The 16,452-nt window shown below is 52.2% G+C and overlaps 8 protein-coding genes across 8 annotated transcripts; 6 read left to right on the top strand and 2 right to left on the bottom strand.

Moving 5' to 3' along the window:
• The first annotated feature begins 166 nt into the window (after positions 1-166).
• BO72DRAFT_418118 (uncharacterized protein) lies at positions 167-1,884 on the top strand. The gene is made up of 2 exons (XM_040942623.1): positions 167-459; positions 530-1,884. The coding sequence occupies exons 1-2, from the start codon at positions 198-200 to the stop codon at positions 1,798-1,800; spliced, it is 1,533 nt and encodes a 510-aa protein (XP_040794970.1). The 5' UTR covers positions 167-197; the 3' UTR covers positions 1,801-1,884.
• A 539-nt stretch (positions 1,885-2,423) lies between these two features.
• On the bottom strand, positions 2,424-3,133 carry BO72DRAFT_502375 (60S ribosomal protein eL29; the record flags this gene model as incomplete). Its single annotated transcript, XM_040949061.1, has 4 exons — positions 2,424-2,459; positions 2,567-2,669; positions 2,913-2,964; positions 3,127-3,133. The coding sequence occupies 4 exons, from the start codon at positions 3,131-3,133 to the stop codon at positions 2,424-2,426; spliced, it is 198 nt and encodes a 65-aa protein (XP_040794969.1).
• A 1,123-nt stretch (positions 3,134-4,256) lies between these two features.
• On the top strand, positions 4,257-5,250 carry BO72DRAFT_482056 (F1F0 ATP synthase subunit delta). Its single transcript, XM_040947709.1, has 6 exons — positions 4,257-4,409; positions 4,487-4,509; positions 4,602-4,732; positions 4,850-4,938; positions 5,007-5,096; positions 5,152-5,250. Exons 1-6 carry the CDS (start codon positions 4,278-4,280, stop codon positions 5,182-5,184), a joined length of 498 nt encoding a protein of 165 aa, XP_040794968.1. The 5' UTR covers positions 4,257-4,277; the 3' UTR covers positions 5,185-5,250.
• A 156-nt stretch (positions 5,251-5,406) lies between these two features.
• On the top strand, positions 5,407-7,201 carry BO72DRAFT_38628 (uncharacterized protein). Its single transcript, XM_040941624.1, has one exon. The coding sequence runs from the start codon at positions 5,509-5,511 to the stop codon at positions 6,904-6,906; it is 1,398 nt and encodes a 465-aa protein (XP_040794967.1). The 5' UTR covers positions 5,407-5,508; the 3' UTR covers positions 6,907-7,201.
• A 1,079-nt stretch (positions 7,202-8,280) lies between these two features.
• Positions 8,281-10,661, bottom strand: BO72DRAFT_393158 (uncharacterized protein; the record flags this gene model as incomplete). The annotated part of the gene is made up of 3 exons (XM_040941927.1): positions 8,281-10,023; positions 10,083-10,450; positions 10,511-10,661. The coding sequence occupies 3 exons, from the start codon at positions 10,659-10,661 to the stop codon at positions 8,281-8,283; spliced, it is 2,262 nt and encodes a 753-aa protein (XP_040794966.1).
• A 784-nt stretch (positions 10,662-11,445) lies between these two features.
• Positions 11,446-13,088, top strand: BO72DRAFT_454090 (putative L-cystine transporter). The gene is made up of 4 exons (XM_040946147.1): positions 11,446-11,656; positions 11,728-11,745; positions 11,838-12,276; positions 12,346-13,088. The coding sequence occupies exons 1-4, from the start codon at positions 11,616-11,618 to the stop codon at positions 12,703-12,705; spliced, it is 858 nt and encodes a 285-aa protein (XP_040794965.1). The 5' UTR covers positions 11,446-11,615; the 3' UTR covers positions 12,706-13,088.
• BO72DRAFT_38555 (uncharacterized protein) lies at positions 12,949-13,836 on the top strand. Its single transcript, XM_040941589.1, has one exon. It carries the CDS (start codon positions 13,192-13,194, stop codon positions 13,714-13,716), a length of 525 nt encoding a protein of 174 aa, XP_040794964.1. The 5' UTR covers positions 12,949-13,191; the 3' UTR covers positions 13,717-13,836.
• A 909-nt stretch (positions 13,837-14,745) lies between these two features.
• BO72DRAFT_454088 (putative C2H2 transcription factor) lies at positions 14,746-16,075 on the top strand. The gene has a single exon (XM_040946146.1). The coding sequence runs from the start codon at positions 14,792-14,794 to the stop codon at positions 15,770-15,772; it is 981 nt and encodes a 326-aa protein (XP_040794963.1). The 5' UTR covers positions 14,746-14,791; the 3' UTR covers positions 15,773-16,075.
• Positions 16,076-16,452: the final 377 nt, after the last annotated feature.

The following is a 16,452-nucleotide window of genomic DNA, read 5'->3' as shown; positions in this document are numbered from 1 at the left end:
TGAAGTTACTGATGATATGACTTCTTCAACCCTCCCAAAAAAGCACGAAGACGTTTCAAACCGATACGGAGTTCGATGGTTGTTGGAGAAGGGTCTAGCCGTTGGAGCGGACTTATGTCAGAAATACATTTCCCCCCCCCCCCCCCCCTCAACTGCCTGACCTATCCCCGCATCTCACAAACATAACAAAAAAAACAATGCCTTTGGCAGCGCAAAGTTCATCACTGGCGAGCGACCTTGTGGCTCGCTTTCTGCGCGCACACAACTACACAGAGACCCTCGATGCCTTCCTCCGCGAAGCGGGATTGCCAGCCAATGCGGGACAAATCCGCGGAAAGGACGAGCAGGACTCCTGGACCATCGAGAGCGTGCTCGACGAGAAACGAGCGTTCGATAAGAGCGTGAGCTTTGAGCGGTACAACGAGAGCGACCAGGGAAAGGATTTCTGGAGTGTGCCTGGTATATGTCACCCTCATCTTTAAACCGCCGGAGTCAAGCGAACAGAATCACTAATGCATGGTATATAAAGCCCCGGCCAACCCCACGATTATCGAGACGCCAACCGCATCCAATCTGCTATCCTGCTCTGTGGAGCACTGGCAACACGACGACAGGGAAGGGCAGTCCGACGGACCCATCCTGGTGGCCACCGGAGCAGACAAACAGCTCCATGTGTTCCAAGCCTCCGCCGGCAACGACCTCGTGCGGTCCTTCTCCGGCACGTCGGAGTCGCCGATCTTGTCCTACACGCCGATCCGAGAAGGCCAGTTCCTGCTCCTGACCAACATGTCCGGCCATCTCCTTCTCCAGCGTGGAGCCAGCGTCGTCGAGCGCCGGAAAGACCATGCCAAATACGCGGTCAAGGTGGTCGCGCACGAGGCAGACGACAAGACCGTGTGGGTTGCAACCGCGGGCTGGGACTCGAAGGTCTTCCTCTATCAGCTCAGCGGCGGCAACAGCAGCCACAGCAGCCACAGCAGCCTTGCAGCAGTCGACGAGCACACCCCAGTAACCATCGGCGAGCCCGTGGCGCAGATCTCCCTGCAAACGAACCCGGAATCCATCCTCTTCGTCCGTCACGTCGACACGAAGGAACTTCTTCTCCTCGTCTCCAGACGGGACTCGACGTATATCTACTACTACCGCGTAAAAGGGTCACGGGCAGCACCCACCGCTGCAGAAACAACCCACCCTCAGCAGCAACAGCAGGCCGAGTGTGTCCTGCTCGGGAGACAGAACCTGGCCCCGCACTCGAACGCCTGGGTGGCGTTCTCCCCCTCGTGCATGGCCCTCAGCCCCCATGACGCGGGCCTTCTTGCGGTTGCAACGTCCACGCTCCCGCACATGAAGGTCATGATTGTGCGGCTGCTGTTTCCGTCGCAGGAGACGCTGGGCGGGAGCGGTGAGGATGACGGTGATGATGGCGTGGGTGCGAGGGAGCCGGTGACGCAGGCTGCGCAGGCGCTTGCGGCGCTGTCGCTTCAGAACCGAGAGGATGCTGCCATCATGGTTCAGGCCAACACTTTCGCGCCGCAGACGGCGTACTCGACCCCGCAGGTGGTGTGGCGGCCGGATGGCTCGGGAGTCTGGGTCAATGGCGATGATGGGGCTATTCGCGGACTCGAGGCCAAGTCCGGTAAGATTGTTACTGTCTTGAAGAATGGCCATGAGGCAGGGTGTAAGATTAGAGCCATCTGGGCCGGCTGGGTTGAGCGTTCAGGCTCTGATGGCAGAGCTCTGAGGGAGGAATGGCTAGTAAGTGGAGGGTTCGATAGGAGGCTCGTGGTCTGGAAGACATAGTATACAGTCGGGGAACATTTATGTTTGTGGAGCATTCAATTGGCGCGTATCATGTGAGGATACATATGAATAGATAAAATCATGCAACAAATTCAATATATTGACTAGTCATAGCTCTACATCAGTCTACTGGGGATGTAGCCCTCCGTCCATGCACCCTTGACCCACGGAGAGCAAAAGGCCAAGGGTGATTGGAAGTCAGGAGGGCATGGGATCTTCTCTTGGCACGTTAAAATAATCCTTCAGCAAGCGCGCATGGAAAAATAAGCACGAAGCTGTACACACATATGCCTGATCTCCGACTCCGGTCTGCAAAAAGACCCGAACCGAATTTGTGGGGAAAACCCGTCACTCACCACGATGCGAGCAAGGAGGGAAAAGAAAAATAGCAGAAGAGCACGACTCGCTCTTTCAAGTATACCCGCAGAGACCAGTCAATTTCCTTTCCTATGTGACAACCGTTTGCGAAAACATGTAGCCGGGTGGGGTGAGGACCAGTCTGGGCTAAATCCGACAAGACAAGACGATCCCACTCATGGTGCGCGGGGGCGTTTTGGCAAAAGAAAGATCAACCAACTCAAATCGCTTTCATTTCTTTTTAAAACGTTTCTATATTAGTTGATTTATGCGACCTCGCGCTTGCCCTCCTTGCGCTCCTTCTGTTCGAGTTGTTAGCCAGATCGTTCTTCTCGCAGATCGAAGGTCGGGAGGGTCGATGAAGGGTAGCGAATGTGAGGAGATCGAGGGACTCGCTGGGTTAACGTACCAGAGCCTTGGCGGTACCGTGAAGAGCGTGTCTGTGGTTGCGGCGGAACTTGGGGTCAACACCCTTGAGGGAGGGGTAACGGTTGGTCTTGGGCTTCTTGATACTGTGGAGCGGAAGATCGACAAGGTCAGCGATTTTTTTGCATTCATGTGTTTCCGGTGTTGTATTTCATGGTAATGGCGACGGTCAAGGCGCTGTTGTCGTGTTGGATGGAACAACGATGGTTGAGAGGTTCCTTCCACAATCGCGCCGTAATCCAACATAGCGACTCTCCCCGCTCCATTCCATTCGTACATTCGTGTGGTTCTTTCAGGACTTGGTTCGATGGGGATTCGAGGGTACGCACCCGTTACGGTGAGCCTTCTGGCTGTTGTGGTGCTGAGACGCGTTCTTGGACTCTGTGTGGGAGAATCATGTCAGTGAACTGATCACGGTTGCCGAATGGACCTGTAGAAACATGGCGAACGGTCCCAGGGGAGGGATGCTGATATTTGGGACCGGTTGAATTCTTCGTCTTTTTTTTCCTGGGATAAAAGTTCATATAGCAGGGGTGTACATACTCGCCATCTTGTCGGATTTGTCGCAACTGGGAGACGGTTGACGAGGAGTTGGCGGGTGAGGTTATCCTGAACTGAGCGGAAGGCCAGAGTCCCCAAGGCAGGTTCGGCTAGGGCTGGTTTTCAGTGTGGGATTTCGCTTACCGAGCACGGCTAGCGTGTCCGCCTCAGCTATCACTTCACTTGCTGCTGCTTCTACTGCTTGACTTCCCCCCCTATACTCCCCGTATAACCGTGTGGAGGGGAACAACATTAGTGCTATTGATGTTACATATTACACTTATTCCTGACGTCTTTCCATCTTCTGTATCAGATCTGTTAGAACTAGAGGTTGGGTTAGACGTTCATGGACCCTCGAAGTATGTTGTATGGGCCTGAGGCATCAACACCCGCAACCGATGACTAATCTTATCTTGTGAGATGAATCTGCGCATCCGTTGTAACACCCTGTTGGTTTGAATCCCAAACATTATTGATGTGAGGTTGCTGCTCTCTAAGTGAGTTGCGGGACAAAAGCAATGGTGATCGACTGCTTCTCGATGCCTGATACCGCTGCCTGACCTGGCCTGCTATAGAAAAATTGTTATGATAGCCGAGCCAAGGCTAAACACCATATCACGTGACTACAGAAGTATTATGGATCTCGAAGTATGCAATTGGGCCTGCGCTCATGTTGAAGGCTTCATGGACGATTTTTAATTTAAACATGCACATTCATAGTAGGATACCTGCCTTGCCAGAAGTTAATAAGAGGGCTCATCTGCGCCACCGCAACCGGAATTTTGCTGGTGCTCGTCTTTGACTCATGGCCCTAAATTGTGAAAGGCAGCGGATGACAGAACACACGTCTGTGCTGATCTTTGTGAGATAGATTGAAATTGAGTAATATCAACAGAGTGTAAGCCTTCCGCTACAGATTCTGAACAAATCCGATGACGGCGTAGAGGCTAGATACCGTGCCCACTAGTCAGTTCAAGGTTCGGAATACGTACTTGGTCAAATCATCGGGTTCGTTGGCGGTGTTGTCGCGCGGGCCCCCACGTGACCGGAAGAGCCGCTAGGGAACAACCGGCATCCGACTTCGACCTTTGCAACTCTCAACCCAGGTTCAAGAGGGATATCACTACCACCACCTCCATTCCGTCCATTGCAAGATGAGCTCTCTCCGCTTCGCTCGCTCTGCTCTCAGGGCTCGTCCCTCTGCTTTCCGCGTTCCTCTTCAGCGCAGAGGTTACGCCGAGGCTGTTAACGACAAGATCAAGCTTTCCTTGACCCTGCCTCACCAGGTACGATTCCGATTCTGTTATGCAACCCGCTGCGTCCGCCATGATATTCAGTGACTGACAAATTTGTTCTCAAACAGACTATATTCAAGTCCACTGGCGTGTATGTGGTCCCTTGACTCCCGTATCGACCGAGCAATTGGACGAAACTCTTTCAGCCTTGACCGCCCCGTACTTACGAGTCTTTCCATCCAGTGTCCAGGTCAACATCCCTGCTGAGTCCGGAGAGATGGGTGTCCTCGCCAACCACGTCCCTTCCATCGAGCAGCTTAAGCCCGGTCTCGTCGAGGTTGTTGAGGAGGGTGGTGCCAGCAAGAAGTTCTTCCGTACGTCCGACCATTTCTATCGAGACCCGGCTTTACCTCCACTTCAAACAGACATTGCTTGGATCGCAGCTGCTACTTGGCTTTGAGCCTGGCTGACGTATTTGTCTTCTTGTATAGTTTCCGGTGGCTTCGCCGTTGTGCAGCCTGACTCCCAGTTGAGCATCAACGCCGTCGAGGGTTACCCCCTTGAGGACTTCAGCGCTGAGGTAGGTGTCCCTCCCACCCTGTTATGTCGCGTCGCCAGATGACTAATGTAATCATTCGTCTACTTCAGGCTGTCCGCTCCCAGATCGCCGAGGCCCAGAAGATTGCCAGCGGCAGCGGCAGCGAGCAGGATATTGCCGAGGCTAAGATCGAGCTTGAGGTAGGTCGAGTCCGCTTCGTTATACTACGAGTTTGTCTTTTAACGCCATGACCAGGTTCTCGAGATCCTCCAAGCCCACCTTAAATAGATACCTGATGTACATATCCAGTCGCGACCTTCCACCTGACCTTGTAGAATTAAGCCAATTCTCTTGAAATGTTGTTTTGCATGAATTGAAGACAACGCCCACTGAAGGCTTGTGTGGCATTAGTTCCACTGACGATTATTGCTAACTAAGACTTTCTTGGACTCCTCGGTTTCCCGGCCGCTCCTTCCCAGTTTGGTTGTTGGATTCCAGTCCGAGTCTCCTGAAGCACTCCCTCGAACTTCCTTCCGTGCATTCCGCTGCTTCCCCTCTGTCTAGTTTCGTGCTAATCCTGAGTGCGCAGACTGCAATAGATATTTGCTGACGATGACCCAGCAGTCAGTATTGTCTGGCTCAAGCTCCCTGGTCTACGAACCTGAGCTTGGCGACCACAAACAACCCAACATCCTGCCGCTTGTTTCCGACCTGCGGTCTATGAAATCCCCCCAGTCTTCCCTCGACCGCGTCGCTTCGAGCGGGCTGGAAAATCTCAAGGTGCCCCCAGCTTTGCAGAGGAATGATTCTCGTGATACCGATATATTCCAGATTTTCCCCATGGACGTTGACAACAACCCCTCCTCAGTCACGACATACAATGCAAAGGACATAGGGATTGAGCCTGAAATTCTGCGTAGCTCATCAATCTCAATCCCCGGGTCTACAAAGGAGAATGAACTATGCGATCTCGAAAGCCGATCATCTCCGACCAAATTGACTTTGAACGAGCCCACCGTGAGCGCGATACATGGCGTCCTTATTGAACCGAGTCGTACAGAAAGTCTCAATCGCGAGCTCTCTCAAAAGCCCCCCAAGCCACCAAAGCCGGCTTTCCTCTCTGAGCTCGAAGTTCCTACTTTCACTGTATCCGAACATGTTCGCTCATCTGTGGCTGATCCCGGAACGACGCGCCAGAGAAGAAAGTCCCTTGGCACAGATCCTCAGATGCTAGCACTGCGGCAGGGTATAAGGGCTCCTTTGCGTCTTTTCAACCTATCGATGGGACGTTATCAGGGACATGACTCAATAATGCGAATAAAGAAACCCTGGACTAATCAGAGTTCCCCATCATCGCATGTCCTTCCGCGTCTAATAATACCATGTCCAGAGACGACAACCTACGTTGTGAAAGATAGCCCGGAAGTGCCATTGCCGGCACCGTGTCCGATTGTCGACGAGTCACTCTTCCGTCACAACCTCGGATTACCAGACAGCGCAGCAAGTAACAATATCCGGCTCCCTGCCCTTGACGGTCATCGTCAAACCCTGCCACATGGACGGCGTTCAATCGGTGATTTGCTGGAGACGTATATCCGCAAGCCCTTCCGATCGATCTGGCTACAGACCAAGGAAAACGAGTGTGCTATTGTCAGCTTGGTAATTGGGCAGCGATCTGAGCGGGACTTGCTATCTCAATCAATGTCATGCTCGTTCCATGTGCACGTCGCTTGGCCGATTGCGCAGACCTATGCTAAGAGCCGCGACGGTCTAAAAGATACTTTTGTTTCCCCGTACATGTCCACGGCACATCTTGTTAGGGTTGACGTCATTGTTCCACTTCTATTTCTGCGGATTGTGTCTTTCCTCAATGCCGCTTTCCTCCAGGTCATAGGCTCTGCAGCCCCATGTGCAGTGATTGGATTGCTCCACCTACTTCTGCATTTCGCTGTAGTATCTCTTACTTTTCTCTTGGAAAAGGTTGGTGTCAATGTCTTCATTCAGAGCTGACCGCGTCTGAGAGATACAGTGGTGTGGAAGAGGGGCATTTGGTCGATCGACCGAGTTAAGCACAAAGGTTCAATCAAAACGAGGGTCTCAGTGAGGAAGGGCAATGAGAACGAGAGCTAGGGTTTTATTATTATCCTATTGTGAGATTGTTACATAGTTGATTCATGACTATTGAACCTATGACCATTAGATATCGAGACAAGGCTGCCGACGAATAGACTTTATGTCGAGAGCTATCTAATAGTCATGGGGAAGTCTAACCGAGAAAAGAATAGCAGATTCCGATTATCACATGCATCTGTTACCTCGTCGAACAATCTGTAGCTCAATGCATAAAACCTTAAGCATTCACCTGCAGTCGCCTTAGAATCCGAGCCAGCTGCAGTCCCGACAAGATTGAACTCCAACGGACGAAAAGAGCAAGCAAGTTAAGCTCATCACGAATCGACAACGAAATGCCATAGGGAGATCGCTAGTGAGAATTTATATGTGGCTAAGTGTTCTCAAAGGCAGATAAGGCAAGGTAGTGCTTGCTAACTTCTCCGCCGACTCGGAGACATTGATGTTCGTTCGCCTCCTTGCGATGCCCAATCTCGACGAATTCGATTAGGCCCTTTGTCTCGTCTATTCATTGCATTCCTGATTGTTTTAAAGAGACCGGACCTTGACCCAATCCCATTTCCTTCGATGGGACGAGACCTATCATACTACCATCCTTATGACTACGATCTCTACAAGAGAAGCTTCCCCATTCCGCCGGCTGAGTGACTTTCGCAGTCAACTGACACGCCTAGATGATGAATCTTGATATCGATTGACGGTCGGTCCTCTGCGAGCTCTACCTGTGGTTGAGTCTTTGGTCTCGATTGTACTGTACCGGCAGGCTTACTGATTCTTTTAATGTCCCGGCAGCTAGCTAGTGCCAATTGGCCGACTTGCTCGCCCGAAGGGTGACTGCAATCACCCACCAAGCGACGCTGCTGTTATGTGCGTATTGACAACCAAAGGGACCTCTAGGAAGGGATCTATCGTTATAAAAAGACCCGTTTTTTCTGCTTGCTTACTCCGACCAGGGCCAGGCACCTCCTCTGACCACATCACATGCATTTATTACTGTAATCACAAAAGCAACAGCACCCGCCCAAGGTAAACCGGATGGAGTTGGGGGGTACTTCGCACACAAACAATTCATATACACCAAATCATCAACATCAACATCACATCAATATCAACATCAACACGTCAACAAAAAGAGGTACTAAAATCGACAAACAGAGATATAATCCTACCACATAAGATCGTCAGTATCATATCGTTGCTATACAAAAAAAAAAGGAAAGACAAGAAGAGAGAACGCAATATGTCTTTTTCTTCTCAGGTGAATTCAACACCTTGCTGTCTCTCTTGACGTGCACGAGCTCGTTCCGCACGTCTACGACGTCGATTGCTCGCGTATTCGCTGGCCTCGGTCCCGGTAAATGTTCCCGTTCCGGGTGATGTGATGCTGGCTGCGCCGTAGGGGTGGCTGGAGGGTACAGGGGGCGGAGGCGGAGGAGGTAAGTTGGTCATGTTCGGAGGAGGCGCATAGTATGTCGCGGGGATGCTAGATGAGGGGGCCACAGATGCTCCAACCCCAGCCGCCGCCGCCGCTGCGGCTTGCTCTCGGTGCATCTGCGCCTGCTGTTGACGTTCCAGCTCCTCGACCCGACGCCAGCGGTCGTAGTTGCCCCCTTCATTGCCGGATAAGGAGCTTGCACTGCCGGCTCGGCGGCGTGAGTTTCTTCTTTCCCGGCGCCTTGCCTCCCGGCTCGCGGCAGCTTCTTCGTCGGTCAATCTCCTGAGCGTGACATGGCGGCCATCGTTGTGCATCTTCACTTTGACGGATACAGGGGGTGAGTCGACATGATCATCGCGGTGCCGGCTTCTGCTGCGATGCCGGTGGCCAGAGGAGGCAGCAGCAGCACCTAGAGTCGCCCCCGTTGCTACACCAGCTGCCAAGTCGCCCGAATCGTGTCGAGGAGGAGGTGGAGCTTCTGAGAGCAGATCGTGCGGGACCGGAGGAGCTGATGCCGGAGGCAGGTCTGAGCGCGCGCCATCAACCGCCCCAGACGCCATAGGCACAGCAGAGATAACAGATTCCCCATGAGGTGGTGGGCGGTGTGGTGGATGTGTCAACTCCGTCGAAATATCAGTGGCAGTGAACGACTCTGGACCTCGTCGCGGGTAATAGCCGTCTCCAGTGTACCGTCGCCCACTATTCGCGCGAGCTAACTTTTCATCTTCCATCTCGCGGCGACGCAAGTCCTCTACTCGGCGCTGCTCATCATTTGCTTTGCGACGGGAGAATAGACCCTTTAATGCAGCAAAGGCTCCTGCTCCTAGAACAACATTTCGAAGCGTGTGTGACGGTCTGCGTGCAGGTTCGGATGACAGGTAGGTGCTGTCGTAGTAGTACGATGATCCTGGGCTTTGAGCGCGACTAGCTGGTCGACTCGGTGGTCGGCTTGGAGGCCGACTCGGGGGCCGATTGAGAGGCGTGCGCTGCGTTGGCTCCACTCGACTTAGGCTTTCCTCTGTTATGCTGTCGCTGCGTCCATGAGCCCGGCTATAACGACCAGACTCCGTATCATCATCCCGATCGCGCCTTCGGTCGAGAAACTTCTTCACAAGCCATGCACCCCCGCCAATAGCCCCCAGCTTGAGCATCGTGTCCTCCCACCGTCCTCGGCGCCTGCCCCCATCGGAGTATTTCTCTTCTGGATAACCCGGGTGCGGATCATCATACTCATGGTCTTTACCTCGCGAGCGTCTTCTGAAGAGTGAGCCCAACCCAGAGCCTACTGCTCCCGCGCCAGCCATAGGACCGAGACCACCAGGGGGGTGTCCTTCAGGACCAGGAGGGCCGGACACGTAGCTACGACGAGCTTCATAATCCCCCTCCATGTGATAGCCCTCAGTATCGTATAGGTAGGATAACACAAACCATGTTGCCAGAAGCGCGAAGGCGGCGATCGCATATAGAATAAAAAGCACTTTGGGTGAGCCGTAGAGAGTGAGACCTAGTGGTATTTGCACAATTCCCAAGATTGTCAAAGCGCGGCCAATCCACCGATGTATCTGGCAATCGATTAGCCCTCATGTAGACCATCGGAGATGTCACTGCTTGGTCTACTTACGACAAGCTTTAGCGGCACATGGAAGCGCCTCTTGTTTCTTTCGAATTTGTGAACAAGCCAGCCCCATAACACTTGGAAACACACCAAGACATAGATCGCTAGGCCAATTCCATGGTGAGGATTCGTCAAACTCCGTCGGGGGCCTACAGCAAACCAGCCAAATACGAACACAACAGTGCTCAGCATCACGGTCAGAACCTGGCACCAGACGTGCAACTTGAATGCCCAGTATGGGTTCCATCGCGAATAATATCGAACAATCAAGACCGAGATGGGGACAAGACCGAGAAATACGATAGTGGCGATGACACCGTGAACAATGATCAGCGTATGGTATTCGGGCATATCTTTGAATCGGTTCCCCATTCCTAGCGCCCATGGTAAGCGAGATTTTAGCAGATGTGGAGACATGTATGGATTGCACCTACCATTGTATCGCATCGTGTCGAAGTTGATCCCCATCAAGTTGGGCAGCAGGAATGTGTCGCGCTCCGAGTCCCATGTCCCATCACCCACATGTAACGTATTCGAGGAGTACGTACTGCTCCCGGGAGCCGTGAGCCCCGAATCCGCCGCCATGATTGTCAATGATTTTGTCCTCCAGTGATGTCAGGCCGAGATCGATGAGTGGCTCCTGCAACAGACGGCGAGATTAGATGCTGTGGAATGTCGGAACTACCGAAGGAGATCTATTGAGATCCCCCACTCCGAAGAATGCACCATGCGCCGACGGAGAAAGATTGGGTTTGACTTGAGTCGCTGATTTGTCCTCCGGCCGATTGACAAGCTATTCGCGAAATTCGCGTAGCTTCTGGAGTTTCCGGAGGAAAAGTTGGGACGATGGACGGTCCAGCTCACTCTCTGCAACAAGCGCTGGCGGTGAGAAGTGGAGGATGGAACCGAGATTAGTATAGTTAGAGTGGTCAAGAAGAGAGGAGATAATGACGGAAACAATGACGAGTCCAGAACCAGGGATGTAAAGGAGAAAACAATGGAGGGGGGTGGGTAGCCGTCAGCGAGACGCAGGAAGGGAGGACAAGTTTAGTCAACCGCCGGAGGGGAATTGATCGAGATGCAGGCAGGGTTGGGGTTATTTAGTTAGTGGACTTACCGCTAAGTAACGGCTGGCTGGCTGGCTGGCTGGGGATGCGATGCGATCGCGGCTCGCAAGGCACAAGCACAGCACAGCAGCAGCAACAACTGTTTTCCTTCTTGGGTTTAGTGCGCCAGCGCATATCCCAGACAACCACTGCTGACTCAGCAGTCCTCGACCATCTGCCGGCACGGACCGCCTGCGCATTGTATCGATCGCGTGCTATCTATCTGCTCAGTATCTCACTTTATCCATCTTATCGTCCGCGCTGCAATCAAGTGATCCCTGCCCTTCGCTCCCCCTCCCCCCTCCCCCTTCAATTCGAACAAAGACAATATGTGTATCTCCTGGATCTAATTCATCCTCCTTTTGACCTGACTTTTCTCTCACAACTCTCTTCTCTCTTTTTATGGTGATCCAAAGTGTTCGAAATTCCAACCATGACTTCTCAACTCGAGATATTCGTCAGAGCTCTCTCTCGGTAGGTGTTCTCCTTATCTACAACCAGCCAGCGGTCCTTAGATAAAACACTACTGACCCCTGTGAACATAGCCTTCTGGGCTGGATCTAGTATGTCTCACACTCACATAGGAGTCTCGTTAGGAGAATTCTTCTGTCGAGGTATATCGGAAACTTTTTCAGTGGCTTATTGATTGGCATAGCACGCTTTGCTGGTCCGCGTCATTCTATCCCCAACCGCTCAACAACTTCCGGCGACGCTCAACCACCGGTCTAGCCATAGACTTTCCTACGATCAATGTTCTAGGTTTCGTCTGCTATACGATATATACTTCTGCGTTCCTTTGGTCTCCTGTTATTCGTGAACAATATGCCGCCCGCCATCCTCTCGCACAAGACGCTACGGTGCGCTTTAATGACTTCGCTTTCGCCATCCATGCTGTCGTTCTCAGCATCATCTATTACTCCCAGTTCTGGCCCTTTATCTGGGGCTTCAAGGTCTCTCGGTATCAACGGGTTAGCAAACCGGTCGCTGGTCTTTTTTGGGGCTCGATCGTCGGCGTGGGCGCTGTCGTGGTGATTGTTCTTGCCAAGAGTCCCAATGGGGGACTCGATCCTTTCTCGTGGGCATGGATCGATGTTGTGAGTACTCTGAACTATCGCAACTGTACTATCACAAAACCAGTCCGGATTGATGACTGATTCCATCAGATCTACGCCCTCTCATATGTGAAACTGATCATCACCATCGTGAAATACGTACCTCAGGCATGGGTGAACTATAAGCGCAAGTCCACCTATGGCTGGAGTATCGAAGGAATCCTCTTCGACTTCTCTGGCGGTATTCTGTCTCTTGCGCAACTGATTATGGATTCGAGTTTCCAAGGCGATTGGAGCGGCATCACCGGAAACCCCGCCAAGTTCCTTTTATCGAACGTGACCATTTTCTTTGACGTCATTTTCATCGTGCAGCACTACATCCTTTACAAGGATGCAGAGGATGATAAGGATAAAGGACAGGGTGCAAACGATAGAACGCCGCTTTTGTCGCAAGCCAACGATCTGCCGTGAGCAGCTGGTGTCAGCGTATTGGATGCGCAAGTCGGATACATCGCGATTTGCTTTTTTGTTTGGGGCTTTTTTGGTGGCGGGTCCCTGCTTACCTTGGTTGCAATTTTCTCTGTCCGTTTGTCGTGCCTCAAGTTTCGCGAAACGATAAGATCCCAACCGAGGCTCGGGATTTCTTGGAATATGTATGAGACGCTTGAATCTCTGCCGAACTATACGACGGAGAAGCCGTTTAATTGTGAGATGGGTGGTTGAGAGCATTTTCGACGTCTGAAGGTGGTCCAGAGATGACTCAACCACCGGTGCTCCATGATTGATAGAATATATTTTTGGAATAATGTCTTGCACCAGGTTACGGCACATACCATAATTTGGATGTAACATGACCTTGACACATATACGCTCCAACCGCCGAGATCTGCAGGCCGATCAGGGCCAGCCCGGGGGATAGGGAGGGTCGGATGCAGTGGACGCAATGGACGCAGTATTATGCACAGTAGCGAGGGTGCCGACACCGCTCTTTATCAGCCCTTCCGTGCTGACGGCAATCCTTTGGCGCGGCTTCCCTTCCACAATCCCGCCAATCTGGGGATCGTCACGCTGCGGAATCGCGCAACATGGCATGAACTTCCATGCTGCAGCAGGGATTTCCTCCTTGAGGCTTATGGCCCATCTGGCGGTAAGCAGAAGAGATCTGCATCTCAGCCATGTCCAATAGCGCCCACTTGCTTGCCCGTTTTGGTAGTCGAGTTGTGCCAGCCTTGCAAGCGTGGGGGGCCTAAGCATACCGTCAACCATTCACGTCAGCTTGTTGGTCTCGTCCCACCTGCAACGGCCAGAGAAATCGTGCAGAACCATGACTCGAAGTCGCATTTTTGTTATCCCTTTTTTTGTCTTCCGTTTGTGATACATCCTCGATGTCCCCTGTCCTTCATACTTTCTTTTTCGATTCTCTATTTTTATGCGGGACTTGGTGAGTCCGCGGCCCTCCCTGAGGCTGAGACCTCTGCCTAGACAGGGAGCCTCCCACGACACGCGAATGCCGCATGCATATTGTGCTGCATACTCAACTACCGCGCAACTATAGTCCTGGGTCTGTGAGCTAACATTCTAGCCCGAGCTATCTTGTCAGCAAACGACTGGGCTTTCCTGACTGGGTCGGAGTCGACCCAAGCCATGCTTCAACAACAGAGTGAATTCCTCACTCCGCCAGCTGCATATGAATACTCCTGATTCGCGCACTGTGGCTTTTCTCACACGATGACTATGCACCTCAGCCCTATCAGGTAGCCAGTCTCGAGCCATGATGGTCGATAGTAATGCCTACATAAGCAGTGAAGATCTGCTTTGGGAAGAACAAATGAAACAATGCCCAGAAAGCAATAGTCCGAGCCCCTAGTCTGTGGTGCTATTGGCCGATATTTGAAATTCTTGTCATTGGAGTCAACTATGTATACTCCAACAGAAGATGTCATACGGACATTACCGGCCGGCAATTCAAAGTCAGCTGCGATGTTGGATTTCAAACGCAGTGGAATGACCTATTACATCATGCACCTGGCAGAACTCCCCACTATACATCAACCCCATAGATGTGGCCTATATTAAATCACGAGTTTCAAGGCTAGTGTGAGAGCTGCTGACAGCGTCAACGTCCGGCGAAACCAATGACACAGTGGCATCAAACTTCAAGAAATTTATTAAGCAGAGATTCGGAATGACTCCCGCTCAGCTAACCGGATTGACCGTCAGCTCTCGACATATGCATAGCCACATCTGACATTCGAGATACTCCTCCGAGAACAGAACATTAAAAAGACAGTAGTTTATATGGACCTCCTTTTTCCTCCAGCCGCAACTCGAAAGAAGTTAGACGATGAAGAAGCACTAACCAGAATTGTTGCCCTGATGAAAGTAATTGTTCTTCTGTTGCTGCATGGAACACACTCGTTGCTGAGAGAACGTTTCCATGGACGAGGATACAACTGTAAGTTAAGATTCCCATCACTCAAGCAAGTGGCCTAACAAAATACATACTTAGCACAAGCCAATCTATGATAGAGCTTCTGCTCGTTCAGAGCCTTCCACAATGATTTCACAGAGATCGATGGACAATCAGGTGCTGCTACCACCCGGCTCGTACATCCCAAGTGCCATGTCATTGCAGATGCAGCCGCACCTTTTTCCAGCGGCAGCCTTCCACGAGGCTTCTCTGTCAGCCGTCCATGGGATGCCTGGAAACCTGGGATACGCACTCAGCCAACCCCACAGCAGAAACCCAGGGATGGAGGCCGTCTTCTTCCAGCAGGGGCCTTATACGCCCTCATTCTTGACATCATCCACCCAGCCCAACTTACCACTGTCATCACATTCAATGGCAAACACATCTAATCGAGTTTACTCTGTGCGCCCGGGGAGTTGGGCCACGCCGACAGCAACCCAGATCCAGGCACATACACCGACCCCAGAACCACACACAGCAGCTGACTATCACCTCACATCACCCCATCAGCACCACCCAACATTATCTCAACAGCAACTCACCCCTATCTCCACCTCAACGGGCGACTTCGACCTCGACCTCGATCTCGATCTCGATCTGGACTTCGACCTCGATGAGCCCCCATCACAACCCCCAACACAGCCCCACCACCTCGCAGATGAAAACGCCACCGCCGCCATTCCATGCTCCTCTTCATCCTCACCACCACGCTCCCAGTACCCTCACAATCACCACCACGTCCATCGAGATTTGACGAACTATGGCATTCCCAACCCCGACGGAACATGGCGCTGTGCCTACCCAGGGTGCTCCTCACAAGCCCTCTTCCGTCGTGGCTGCGACCTCCGCAAACACTACAACCGACATCGCAAGCACCTGTTCTGCCGCCACGAGGGTTGTCCACAGGCCGTGCGGGGTGGGTTTTCCAGCAAGAAAGACCGAGATCGACACGAAGCGAAACATAACCCCGAAATCCCATGCGAGTGGGACGGGTGTCGTCGGGTGTTCAGCCGAATGGATAACATGAAGGATCATGTGAGAAGGATCCATAAGAGGCGCGACATTTGAGAGAATTCTCTCCCTAGGTCTCCTGTCTCTTCTTCAGTCGTCATATTCAACGAAGGGGGCGGGGCAGTTTCCCGTTTCAATACAACTTTCGGAACAAGAAGCTTTTCTCGCCCCCAGGGGACAAACACTTAGGAGAGGTGGGTGGAAAGTGGAGGGTCCGAATATGCTAGAATGGAGCCAGTCAGCGACATACAAACATGATTACATACGAAGTATGTAGTGCAGTGAGGGCGTGTACCCCCAGCTGAGGAAAAGTGGAGGCTTTTTCTTTTCAGCCTCATCCCGTGACTTTGACCGAAGAGGAAGGAAGACGTGTGGTTCCGGTTTCTGGCTGGCTGGCCTGCAGGACTTGGCCTAACCCCCTCCCCCCTCCCTTGTCTCACCCTTCTTCACAGAAAGTTGGTGTGTGGGCTGACAGGTATTCTCCTCCTCCTCGTCGTCGTCGTCATCGTCGTCATCATCATCATCATCACAACAACATTATTATCTCCTGGCGTAACAAGACCAACGCCCGCACACCACTACCATACAACATACCCAGAAAACCAACAATCGCATTCCACACACGAGCAGCTCTACTCCATCGCCAGTGCGCAATGCAGACCCCTCAACTTTGATGACACCTTCTCCTTCCCATCACCTTTTTAACAAACATGGAAGGAACCCCTTCAAACCTTTAA

The sequence above is a fragment of the Aspergillus fijiensis genome, assembly GCF_003184825.1.
Source record: "Aspergillus fijiensis CBS 313.89 unplaced genomic scaffold BO72scaffold_123, whole genome shotgun sequence".
NCBI lineage: Eukaryota > Fungi > Ascomycota > Eurotiomycetes > Eurotiales > Aspergillaceae > Aspergillus > Aspergillus fijiensis.
Note: the sequence above shows the minus strand (reverse complement) of the source record. Positions and strands in the feature narration are given on the sequence as shown.

What these genes read in the sequence shown, in the direction of transcription:
- BO72DRAFT_418118 (XM_040942623.1), top strand. Translation starts at nt 198, where the DNA reads ATGCCTTTGGCAGCGCAAAGTTCATCACTGGCGAGCGACCTTGTGGCT. An exon ending in GGATTTCTGGAGTGTGCCTG is followed by an intron (nt 460 to 529) that starts GTATATGTCACC and finishes TGGTATATAAAG; the next exon opens with CCCCGGCCAACCCCACGATT.
- BO72DRAFT_454088 (XM_040946146.1), top strand. Translation starts at nt 14,792, where the DNA reads ATGATTTCACAGAGATCGATGGACAATCAGGTGCTGCTACCACCCGGC.
- BO72DRAFT_482056 (XM_040947709.1), top strand. Translation starts at nt 4,278, where the DNA reads ATGAGCTCTCTCCGCTTCGCTCGCTCTGCTCTCAGGGCTCGTCCCTCT. An exon ending in CCTTGACCCTGCCTCACCAG is followed by an intron (nt 4,410 to 4,486) that starts GTACGATTCCGA and finishes GTTCTCAAACAG; the next exon opens with ACTATATTCAAGTCCACTGG. An exon ending in ATATTCAAGTCCACTGGCGT is followed by an intron (nt 4,510 to 4,601) that starts GTATGTGGTCCC and finishes CTTTCCATCCAG; the next exon opens with TGTCCAGGTCAACATCCCTG.
- BO72DRAFT_38628 (XM_040941624.1), top strand. Translation starts at nt 5,509, where the DNA reads ATGACCCAGCAGTCAGTATTGTCTGGCTCAAGCTCCCTGGTCTACGAA.
- BO72DRAFT_38555 (XM_040941589.1), top strand. Translation starts at nt 13,192, where the DNA reads ATGCACAGTAGCGAGGGTGCCGACACCGCTCTTTATCAGCCCTTCCGT.
- BO72DRAFT_454090 (XM_040946147.1), top strand. Translation starts at nt 11,616, where the DNA reads ATGACTTCTCAACTCGAGATATTCGTCAGAGCTCTCTCTCG. An exon ending in CGTGGGCATGGATCGATGTT is followed by an intron (nt 12,277 to 12,345) that starts GTGAGTACTCTG and finishes TGATTCCATCAG; the next exon opens with ATCTACGCCCTCTCATATGT.